The sequence below is a fragment of the Manis pentadactyla genome, chromosome 5 (assembly GCF_030020395.1).
Source record: "Manis pentadactyla isolate mManPen7 chromosome 5, mManPen7.hap1, whole genome shotgun sequence".
Classification (NCBI taxonomy): domain Eukaryota; kingdom Metazoa; phylum Chordata; class Mammalia; order Pholidota; family Manidae; genus Manis; species Manis pentadactyla.
In genome coordinates, this window is record NC_080023.1 from 142,521,853 (window position 1) to 142,534,462 (window position 12,610).

Genomic DNA, 12,610 nt, shown 5'->3' on the forward strand with positions numbered 1-12,610 from the left:
AAAGGGTGATATAAACAAAACTCACTGTTTCTTGAGGCATGTCATTGGACTGACGTTGTTGGCCCTGAAATTGTGTATGATTGATTTCAGGCCTTCTACCCATTGCTGAAAGAGACAGAAAACGAGTGGTGAGCAATCTGCTTGCACTAAATAGGGTGGTTTTTATAAGATAGACTGTATCCATTTTGTGTAAGAATAATCTAAACTCTCCTTTTATCCTCTTCCTGCCACACAGCCATCTTCATTTCACATGCTCATATTTTATCCTTTAATAAACAGCCTTCATTCTTTCCACAAAGATAAATGTGCCATCCATGGTGTCATGAAACACTGGCTGTCACAAAGGAATGCTGTCCACTGATTGACTTGTTAAACCTTCTCTGAGCACCCGGTTTAAATACAAGTTCTTTTCCAGTCACTGGCAATCCTAATTATCTCTAAGCAGCATTCTACAATACGTGATGATGTATTTATCTATTCTCATTGTAGAGGATGAATGCATTAGGGATTCATCAATTTTATTGTGTGACTCTATTTCAATCTAAGGATTTGTTATGTATCTTATCCATCTGTGTTTTAGCACAAAGCCTTAAAAAGTAAAGCATGCACTGATTGCTAGGGTCCCCAAAGCAAACAGTGAATTGCTTACATAATTTCTGTGTAAGGACCTGGACCTCTGTCTTAACTCACAGCATCACTCCATGGATTTACAAGGAAAAGTGAAGGAAGATTGTGCACAGCAGTGCAGGAATTTGGGTCTTTTAAGGGTATTTTACTGGGAAAGGCTAGCCCGTGAATTAAGGCCAACTCTGCCTGTGGGTCCAATAACTGATGCCAATGAATGCCATACCAAGCTGCTAAAATAAAGAATCACACTCTTGGCAAAATGTGTTGTAGAAAATTGATACTGGGCGTTAAAATAGAAGTGGGTACCTTACCTTCTTAGGTTTTTAATCTTAGTGCTGTAGATCTGTACTGAAAAAGGGAAATATTTTGGAATAGTAATCTAGATGTACATTCTACCTGCACTGTCCAGTATGATGGCAGCATGTGGCTATTTAGATTTAAACTGAATAAAAATAAAACTCAGTGCCTTTGTTGCACTGATCATATTTCAAGTGCTCAAAAGCAAACATGGGGCTAGTGTCTACCAAACTGGCCAGTGCAGAGAAAGAACATTTCCATCATTACAAAAGGTTCAACTGGACAACAATGCATAATTTAAATCAGTTTTAATCAGGTTTAACTCAGGCAAGTGATTTAGTCACTGCAAGGACCAGGAGTGATGAGTTCAATAAATGTGTGTGGTTTTAATTTTAATTGTGATAAAATCGATGTGACATAATATTTATCATCTTAACCACTTTTAAGTGAACAGTTCAGTATCATTAAGCAATATCCACATTGCTGTGCAATCACCATCCATCTGGAGAACTCCTTTCATCTTGCATAACCAAGATTCTGTACCCATTAAATAGCTCCCCATTTTCCTCTCCTCACAGCTCCTGGAAACCACCTTCGTACTTTCTGTTTTATGGATTTGATGACTCTAGGTGCCTCATGTAAGTGGAATCATATAGTATTTGTCCTTTTATGACTAGTTTCACATAGCATAATGTATCAAGGCCCACCCATGTTGTAGTGAAATTCATTTGGTTTATCCATTCATCTGCCCATGAATACCTGGGTTGCTCCCACCCTTTGGTTAATATGAATAATGCCTCTATGAAAGTGGGTATATAACTGTGGCTTCAAGTTCCTGCTTTCAATTCTTTTGGATATATACTCTGAAGTGGACTCACTGGGTCATCTGGCAATTCTATTTTTAATTTTTTGAGGAACTACCATACTGTTTTCCATGGTGGCTGTATCGTTTTACATTCCCGCAAACAGCTTACATTTCCACCACCAATTTCTCCACATCCTCACCAACAATTGTTATATTCTGTTTTGTTTTTGTTTGAATAGTAGCGATCCTAATGGATGTGAATCTCACAGAGAGTTTTTGTCTTCCTCTTTGGGCTCCAGGCATACCTAACAACTTTCTGAAGGAGGACTTAGGAGCCGTAAGAGTAAATTTCCTTTCACAACTAGAAAAGGTCACTTCCCGAGGACTGTAAATAGCATTGAAAGCTTAGCAAGCATGATGGTGAAGTCAGGATTCCGAAGGAGGAGGAAGAAATGAAATGGGAGCATTAAAGACATGCCTCAATTATTATGCTCATCAGAACTCACTTCCTCTGTCAGGCTAAATACGGGACTCTAACTCCCTGGGGACTATCATTTATCCGGTTATTGGCTGAATAAACCTCAGGCCCACACAGAGTTTCCCAAGAGAAGACAGAAAAAGCATAAATAATTTGGTTGGCATTCACTGGGAAGCATTTTCCAACCGGGAGGCCTGTTTTGTGTTCCAAAACACAAAACAAAGTGCATGGTTTCCTAGGGCAAAAAAGTGGGTAGTTTCTGAGATTGTTCACTGGCTTTTAATGATCATTCTTATTTTGTTGTTTCTAAAAAGAAGTTACAAAGCTACCAGGCTTTGAGGAGGCTTAAACAACTTTCACCAATCTTTTGAAAATACAACTGGTGAAGAATCTTGTTTATTGTGATGGAAAGGTCAGGGAATGACCTTGGAGGTCATCCCTCTGGTGACAGTGTTCATGCTTGAATTAGCAGGAAATGCCACCAAAATCCTCACAAGCCCTAAAGGGCCCGGGGAGGTAGGCTACTACCGCTTCTCTCTACAGTGATGCAAGTGAGGTCAAAGGGCCTCGCGCAGGGTCAAAGAGCTGCGGGTGCACGGCAGAGAGGCAATAAGAATGCCACTGTCGGCCCTTCGCTCTGGGATATTTTCACTCAGGGCCTTCTCACACGTCTCCCTCCAAGCTCATCAGACCTTTCCTTCAGGTGATGTACACCTAGCATGATGAGGCCAAGAAACTATTAAAGGAAATATGTTAAGGATTTGTTTTGTTTTGTTTTTAACATAAAATAGATGAAATGCCAGCAGGTGTCAGTAGAGCCCAAGAATTTAAGCGGAAAGTTGTACCAGGCGTGAACTAGCTGCCTATCAACTTTCAATGATTCCAGATTAACAGAAGCAAAAAAAAAAAAAAAAGAATAAAGTGACTTAGATATATTGTTTTGAATTACTGAAAATAAGTACTATGTTAGTAGTCTACACAACACCCCGACAGGTGAACCTTCAAACCTCGGACTGTGCGTTTCTAGAAGGTTCATTCCCTGATATGTGCTGAACACACACTGGCTCATGGTGACACATGGTTCTTTCAGGCCCAACATCCTGTGTGGGCACATGCAGTGTGGATGTGGGGGAAGCAGCCCACAGCATCAGTTTGGTTCAGATGTCCAAATCAGCTTTTTCTGCACTTCCCCAGTGAGTTGTAACTGTTACTGTTCTCTCATTTCTAATTTTTTTTTTCAATTTCAATTTAATTTAAAGCTTCTAAGAAGAAGGAAACAAAAAAGGTCCTTTAAGGGACTCTTAAGGTGCTTACACTGGATGGTTTGAGGGGAAAGGAGGGAGGAACAAAAGCTGCCTCTAATTCTCACCTAGGAACATTCAAACCTCTCCTCTGGGATGCCTTCAGCTTATTTTCACCACGCAGGCAGGGTCCACTTTCAGGCAAATGCCTGGGCCTCACTCTTACCTGTCTCTGCCTGTAGAACACTGGGACTGTCATAGACAAAATAATCCCTTCCCCTTAAAAAGGAAGTTATAGACATACAGATTTAAAAGCTAAACTGAAAAATACATGAATTTACATACAGCATATGTCGCACCTTTTTCCTTTAAAAACATTTGGTGGACTTTTTTTTAAGGTTATGAAAGCAGTTAAGTATTTCAACGCCCTTTGTAGAAAAATGTAAACCAAAATTCCTTAAGGCAAAAAGTAGACATCACCCCCAATCCCATGACTGATATTAAAAGCCTAATAATATTGTGGTATTTGAGCTTATAGCCTTTCCTATGCTCATATAGATTTGTCATCCTAAATACCTAGTACCATTATTTTTCAGCCAGCACCACCTCAGGCAGAATTGTTATTCCTTCAGCTCAATCTTATCTCTGGATTTTGTTCCAGAAGCATTCTTTTTATTGTTAGTCTTGAGTCAAAGAAGCATATTGTCAAAGCAAAAAGTAACGCAGTCCCTGTGATATTCTCCAAGTTGGCTGTGTAATTTTCCCCAAAGGGAGGCCCCAGGAGCATCCTCCTTAATCTTTTGGTGTTTGGCTCTGTTTTCAAAGAAGAGGCAGCTGGTGGAGGTGGCAGAGGCATCTTAACTAAAGTTAGCTCCAAGTTAACTGGACACTTGTTACTTAAAGTGTAGTCCAGGGGCTAGCAGGGTCCAAATCACCAGGGAATTGTTAAAATGCAAAGTATTAGGCCGAGCCTATTACATCTGTCTCTAGGGCTTGGGAACACACATCTGTGTTTTAAAGAGCTTTTCAAGTGATTCTTTTGCAAACTCACAGACAAGAAGCACTGTTCTAAACCCCATGCCAGTCAGGTGGCTCCTTAGACCAATGGCATCAGTCTCTCAAAGAAGTTGGGTAGAAATGCAGAATCTCAAGTCTCATCCCAGACCCAGTGGATCAGCATCCTCATTAATAAGATCGCCCAGGTGACTTGTGTGCACATTCCAGCTGGAGAAGCACAGGTCTAGGTAAGGGGCGCCTCCCAACTTGAAGCACCTCCTTCTGTTGCCCACGCAGGAAGCTCTGGGTTTGGTTTCCTGTGGGGCTGAAGATTTCCTACAGTGCCCTCAGCTAGGGTATCTGATCTTCTAGTGAGGACCCTGGAAGGAATCCTGTAGTTCCAGATTTGTACTTTGTTTACATCATAGCTCCCCAGCCCACCTGAGCAGAACAAATCTTCATTCACCAGAATGGAAATTCTGATTTGCCCAGTTAGGGGACTGAAGAAGGTAAATTGCTTGCATGTGGAAACAAGAGGAGGCAAGATGTTGGCAGTGATTTTCACCTTCCTTATGTCTGAACTGTGAAAATAATCAATGGAAGAGGCCATCTGAAATGTTCAAAATATGGGAACTTCAGGCAGAGCTTTTGTTTGCTTAAGTAAATGGGAATAAGAAAAAGGGCGTGTTTCAATTGGCTATTCTCAAGGTGCCAATTGCTCTGACAATTAGTTTCAGTGCTCAAACAATATAAACCAGGGACTTACATTATTTGAAATACAGCGTTTGATTCCTCTGTACTGTGAGTTGGTGAGACTGAAGAACATTCAAAAGATGGGAAATAAGACCAATTTCCACTATGGGGTTCATGGCAGGCTGCCCCCAGATCGTGCCACTTCAGCATGTGTATTATTTTGAGCTGAAGACAATTGAGGCCTACCACATTCAAGAAGAGCTTTCTACCTCCCTTAAACTTCCTAAAAGAATTGAGTGTGCCTGTACCAGGAAGAGAACCATTAACAGAGGTAACTTTTGTTATGTAAAACTTCTCCACTTGGCATAGCAACATTTGTTTACCAAACATTTGCTCTTTCCATCTTGCTGTGAACTGTCCTCCTCCCCTTTGACGCCACAGACTTCTACTCCATCTCCTTAGCTCAGGTTGTAATATATAAGCCTTACTTGTCTTTCATGACTTTGTGATTAGGATGAACTATGAAGTTTTTCAAGTAAAGATTTCCACAAGGTCAAATACCGCAGCAAAACAAGATTCTTTATGAGGTGCTTAGGAGGTAAAATTGCAACATTTCATAAATCTCCAAATGAATAATATTTGGTGGAGTAACAACATCTTCATATTAAAATAAAAATTTAGTTTTGGGAAGGCATTTGAGCTGTAGACTGCCACTAAATATAGGCAGTGGCTCAGATTCTAAAGTAAAGACACTGTAGGTAGACCCCACCATGTTTTCTCTAATGGGTCTATATAAGCAAGCAAGATGAATGAAATCATTTTGGTTCATTTAGGATAAGGTATTAATTGGCATTAAACTTTCTTTACTTAACTTTATTTAAGTAAATGTTTAACTCTGACAGTAGGCCAAGGGGAAGACATTTACAGCTGATGCACTATTAAAAGAAAACTATGTAGAGAGTACTCAGAGACTAGATTGGGGGGTCCCAGAGTCTTTGTACATTAGAACACCCTGGGGAGCTTATAAGACATTTTTGAAGCCTGGACTCCATCCCTGGAGATTCTCATTAACAATCTGAGTATGGTCAGGCCATCCACTTACTTTTTGGGCACTGCAGATATTCTAATATGAGTCTGTAACTAAGGACCACTGAATTAGACCTTGTGTACTGCATGTGGCTTAGGCCAGTAATTCTCAAACTTTAAAGTGCATTTGGATCTCGTGGGGATTTTGAAAAAGTACAAACTCAGATTCAGTAGGTCTAGTGTTTTTGCTGAATATTCTACATTTCTTACAAGCTTCCAAGGGATGCCATGCAGGCTTGGGATTCTCGTGCTCTCTTCACACTGGGTAGCAGAGCTTATACATTACTTCTGTAAGAATATAGTAATTTATCCTCCATTTGCCCCATGGTCCCAAGCACATAAGCCGGTGAGAATTATGCCTGGGCTTGCCTGGGGCTCGACTGGGCTTACCCCGCCTTATCTTTAAACATCCCGACCCTCCCCCAAAGCAACAGGCCGACGGGATCCGCCACAATAAAAGGCACCACGCTGCTGCCCTATCTTTTTGTCTATTGTCTCTCTGTCCCCCTGCTCTCCCTGCTCTCTCCCTCTCTCCCTCTCTCTCTCTCTCTCTCTCTCTCTCTCTCTCTCTCTCTCTCTCTCTCTCCCTCTGGGGGCAGCCACTCTCTCTTTCAGATAATAAAGTCTCTTGCGTGGGCCCATGTCTCCTGAGTCATTCTGGGTAAGGAGAGTTGCGGCGAGATACCCTTTCAGCTTCTAGATAAATCATGCATCTTGAATACCATTAAGAAATCCACCAATGACAATTCAGGTCTGCTTTCCATATGCCAGCTATTCTCAAGTGGTCCACCCTTCAACAGGAGTTTGTTAGAAATGCCAATTCTCAGGCCCCACCCAAAATCTACAGAATCAGCCACTGTGGGGATTGGGGGACCAGCAATCTGCATTTTAACTGTCCTGCCTGGTGACTTAAAACAACAATCACTGCAGGGAGACTAGGATCTGAGCAGATAGTGCTAATCAGAGATACAGGTAATTGAGGGGGGTATGGAGGTGGCCACTGGAGAAGAGGCTTGTCTGGTTTTGTTTTTAATCAGTTTTATTGAGGTACAATTTAAATATAATGAATGGCCTCTGAGCATTTGAGTCAAGCTTTCAAATGCTAACTAACCACCCTTGTGGCGAGTACTACTAATTTATACTCAAATTTTAAATCCACATTCCCCAGTTTTGGATTAAAATTCACCTGCACGTCACTTTCTGTGCTCAAGTATTGTAAAGAAAGTTACAAGTATTACAAATGCAATGCTGGCAGCCATGAGGAGTTTGGCTAAAAGGATGTTCCACAGTCACAGGGAAATCCAGGAGCTGGAGTGTTCTAGGACCTCATTAGGCAGCATCAGATGGCCCTGCAGAAACTACTAGAAGAAACAGCTCCCCTTGGTTCTAGGAGAGTTAACTGCACAATCAGGACAGTCCTGGTCTGGAAGGTTGGGCACCATGGGAGAACAGCAGACAGACATCCATTCTCATCATCGTGAACCATGCAACCAGTGATCATGCTAGGTAGAAAGACAGACATGTGCAGCTGGGGAGGGGAAGACAAGGTTCAAGGAAAAACTGCCCAAACTCTGTCCAGGTATGGGATTCCATGTGATGACAACAAAGGTTTTACAGGGAAATAACTTCTTTGCCTGTCAGGACCAGACCAGACTGGACCCAACCTGATCGCAACGTGGGCACAATGGAACAAAACGCAGGACTGCCCAAAACACGCCTCATCACAGGAAAGGACATGCGCGCCGAGAGGGGTGGCTCTATAGGTGGACCCATCAATCAAAGGACCACACCTTGTCAATCAAAGAGGAGCCTCCTAGCGAATGCAATATGTAGGCCTCCCGCCTAACAGATGGAGGCTTTTGTTTACCTTGACTCTGGCCCCTTCTTCCCTTGGGGTGTATTCAAATAAAACTTACCCTCTGCTTCGCTATTGTGTTTCTGCTTTTCAATCCTTTGTTGGGTGGGGGTGGGGGCGGGGGGCCGGTAACAAGGACCAAGGAGAACGCACTCAACCGGTACGGATCAGGCCTGAGCACCAGGGCCGGAGCCCACACAGCGGCAGGAGTAACCAGAGGCTGAGTGCTGGGGTTCCTAACGCCTTGGTCCTCAAGGCGTTTGGTGTAGGTCTGCGGCAGAGCCTGGCTCAGGGGTTATAAATCCCCAGGAGCAGAAGCAGGACAGCCTGTGATTTGGGCAGGACTGGAGAAAAAACATTAACATGTTACCCTTCAAGCGTGCTCATCTAGGATGCTAAACCCATTCTAAAATTAATCAAGCAGATCTAGTAATGTTTGTATATCACAGACCAACTTATAGATCCCATCACGAAGAAAAAGTAAGACAATTTTTCTCCTTTGTGTCAACTGTTTTCTCCGGGATCTACTTAAAAGGAGAGAATTGTACCAAGTGTCAGTCTCACACGATATCCATGTCAGTGTTGGAAACTCCCTCAGGGACCGGGGACAGAACACATCAGGCAAAGAAACCTGGGAAGTCATTGTAACTGCCACAACTCAGAGCAAAGAGTGTGCGATAACAGGGAAGGTGAAGAATTTCGTGCATAATAAAGGAGCTGAGCTTGCAGTCCTAGATACAATGCAGGTGACAAACCTAGAAGGAAATGCATACCAAATTAAGGAGCCTATAATGATGGCCATAAAGAGCAAACTGCTGAAACTGGTGCCTAAACAGCAATGGGGATTTTGCAAAAAAGAGCAAAAAAAAAGAGGAGAGCAAAAGCTCTAATCTCAAAAGCCCTTGGAAAGTCAGTAATAATTTTCATAACATTTCAAATCAAACTGAAAGAAAAAAAAGAGAGCAAGTGGAATCTTTTTCACCTGACATAGTCTGTGTCTTCCAGAGAACTTATCTTTCACCTGCTGATATCTGTCCACAGAGCTAATCTGATAAAGGTCAAAGGGGGAATGTATTAAGTGCCATGTGATTCTCAAGTCACCTTCAGAGCATGGCGAATGAGTATCTGGGTGGGAAATTAGCTACCATATAGGAGTATGTGTGGCTGTTTGGAAGACAGATTTGGATGGGCCTGGATAATATTTACACTTCCCTAGTCAAAATTAGTTTAGTCACTCACACATAGTCGAAACAGTCTGTCAGCCTGGCCAGTTATCTTGACAACACTGGATAGTGAGGCCAAAAAGGACCTGTAAATAGTCATAAGGAAGGAGAGGACACGTGCTGTTCTTGGTCTTTACTCAGATGCCCAAGTGCCAAATTCCCATACCAAGGGGGTTTCTGTTGGTTACCATTCCCAAGAGGCAATTTTTGCACTGCCTAAGACTGATTCTATAGATAACCCTGTGACAATGTCCTGTTGGACCTGTAGCATCTTGTCCCAAATAACCACATCTAATTCCAGATACCTACTCCAATAAATATACTGTTGAAAGGAATCGAGATACGCCACATTGGCATAAAAATTATTTTGAGCTGAAGGCATCTGAATTCCTGAAGTCTCTTATCTGCCTAAAAGTAGAAAATCTCCAAAATACTCAATTGTCATAAATCCCTATCCAGGAGCAATTCTAATCACCTCTTCTGGAAGGTGAAAAGTTGGCACCACATCCCAACAGAAATTGTCATAAAAACTATCATCTCCTATCTAATCTCCTTAAGGGAAGGGCTCTTTGACTTTTCTAAAAAATCATTCTCTCTCCCATAACTAGCCTTTCACTGTCTCTCTCTTTCCTTTATTAAGAGATTATATCAACTCTCAAGTCTCACTGCTCTTTTGGGAATCCACTTCTTTCTGTGATGCACCTGTGCATGTAAAATTAAAAAGTAATAAATTTATATGCGTTTTGTCCTGTTAATTTGCCTATTGTTAGTATATTTTGCAAACCTAGTCTAAGAACTAACAATCAGGAAGAAGAAAACACTTGTACATATACACATTCAGAATCCATTAATGCCTTCTGTTCACTCGTGCTTAGACTTTAGGCTGTGATGTTTTTTACTGTCTCAAGTTTAACAGAACAGCTCCATTCCCACAAAACCCAGAAATCATTCAAAAAGAAAATGAGATATTTAGTTTATTTTATATAACATTTATTTGGTTTCCATATGGAGAACTCTAAAACAAGTGAAGAATTTTAAGATTTTGAGAAACCAAGATCATCCCATGCCATTGAAGAGGTTCAGAACAAGCCTCCCCAAAATAGGCCACTTGGACATGGGATTACTTACAGCTGAAGTCAATCAAGGCCCAGAAGACTCAGGAAGAGCTTTTTACTTCCCTCTTGACCACTGGAGAAAGAATTTAAGAGAGAGGGTCTGGTGCAGGAAGAGAGCTCTCACTAGATATAATGACAAAGAATATGAGCTAGGTGTGGTAGGCTAGGAGGAAGCTTAGCAGGGCCCCAGAGATGAAATTCCTCGGTGTCCTCTTGTCTCTGCAGGGCCTGACAATCATTTGCTTCTCAAACACTTGCTCTTTCCATCTTCCTGTGAACTGTCTTCCTCCCCTTTGGAGTGTCAGGCCCCCACCCTCTCCCACTTAGCCTAGGAAGGCATGTAAACTTCAATTGCCTGACTGCCTGTGGGTGTCATATTTGTATGGGCCTCCCATACACATGTAACTAATTTTTTTTTTCTCCTGTTAATCTGTCTTGTATCAATTTACCAGCCAAAGAACCTAGAAGGGTAGAGAAAAAACTTTTCCTCCCCCAGAAAACCAGTCAGAAACTATCAGTTTTGTCAGAGTGCATTTTTGGTCTCAACTGTCAAAATTTGCAGAATCCTGGTGTTAAGGGGTGAGTAAACAGCTGGTGAATTAAAAGGTGTTTATGGAGTTGTTTCTTTGGCTAATGCTGTTATAATCCCTGAGGTCCTGATATGTGCCAGCTGACAACGCTGGCAAAGTAAGTCATGACAAAATGAACGGTATCCCAACATGCAGACAAATGCCACCTGCTGAGGCTTTGTGCTGAATACCATCAATCAAAAAGTCTCTGGCTAACTTTTGCCCAGGCAGCACCAGCCTGTTTAGCTCAGGCAAATCCAATCTGTAGGTAATCTTATAAACTAACTCAGAAGTACTCAGAAGAACCTAAATCAGTAGTTTTGACTTTCATTATCTAACTTCCTATTCTTTATGGCAAAGTCCCCCCACCCTCTCATGCCACAAAAAAGGCGGGGGAAGGGGAGGGAGGGAAGAAATGTGGCAGCCAGAAAACAGAGAATAAAAAGAATATTTATGGTAAAGATAAATAAATGAATGTCTAGATAACATTGTTTTGATATTCCTGTAAAGATATTGGGCTGAATAATGCATCTATGACATTGTTAACTTTTTCCTGTAAAACTAGTTCCAAAATATTTTAATTTGTGCCCCATCAAGAGGCAAAACTAAGTAAAAAGTTTGGGAAGTACCCCCTGAATATCCCCCCTCCTAGCTGAGAGTCATATGAGAATAATGAGCCCTTTGGGAGTACTATGGCAAAGAAGCCTATCTAAAAGGCCTTTTCAGCCTTATTTGACCAGGGACCCTCCTTCATATGTGGACTTTCTTGAGGAATCCATCTTGCAGACCACAGGTGGGAAGTGGTGCTATGTGACTACATCTCCCACAGACAATTCTAAACACTTACCTAAAAAGGTACAGCAAAACCATCCACTGTAACATGTGGAAGTGGTTGCTTCTCAAGTTGTGAGATGCACAAAGGGGTGGTGATAGAACACAGGATCTGGAGTGGATCTAATGCCTGGGCTCAAGACGCCTGCTCAGCCACTTACTGGCTGGGTGGCCTTGGACAAGTTACTCGACTTCTCTGGTCTTAATGTTACCTTTGTAAAATGAGGATAATAATCATACCCATCCCAGAAGATTGTTGTGAAAATTAAATAATACATGTCAAGCCCTTTGAACATTCTCTGATACTCAATGCAAGTTAAAAAATTTCACTGCTTCTGTTCTTATTTTAACACAGCACACTTTTTCTGTAAAGAGCCAGCTAATAAATAGCTTAGGCTTTGGGAGCCATATATGGTTCTCTGTTGTATGGATTTTATGTGTTTTTTTTTTTTTAGTAGTCCTTTAAAAATGTAAAAGCTGTTATTGACTCATTGGCCACACAAAAATTGGGCTGAGGGCTAGGTTTGGCCCATAGTCTACACTCTACCAGCCCCTGATTATGATCTTAAATTATTTGCTCCAGGTCATACTGCTCCGAGGCAACAGAGTCTCATCGTGGGCGAAGTGTCCTACCCACTTCCTCATTCATACCATTTTTTAAAGATTAGAAAACATACAAACACACTTAGGCCCATTTTGCACACACGTTATGTACATAGTGGCAGTCTTTGCTAGCAGAAAAAGCTGGTGCTATGTGGTAAATGGTGAAGCAATTTAAAGCTAGTATTTTTCTC

General features: G+C 41.7%; 1 protein-coding gene across 9 annotated transcripts in view; it reads right to left on the reverse strand.

Moving 5' to 3' along the window:
• Positions 1-12,610, reverse strand: part of PLCB4 (phospholipase C beta 4) — a 402,883-nt gene that overhangs the window by 117,900 nt on the left and 272,373 nt on the right. For all 9 annotated transcript variants that reach the window (XM_057502744.1, XM_057502741.1, XM_036880089.2 and 6 more), the window contains one exon: positions 26-105. In XM_057502744.1, coding sequence (XP_057358727.1) covers positions 26-105 — 80 coding nt within the window. The remainder of the gene's footprint in view (positions 1-25; positions 106-12,610) is intronic.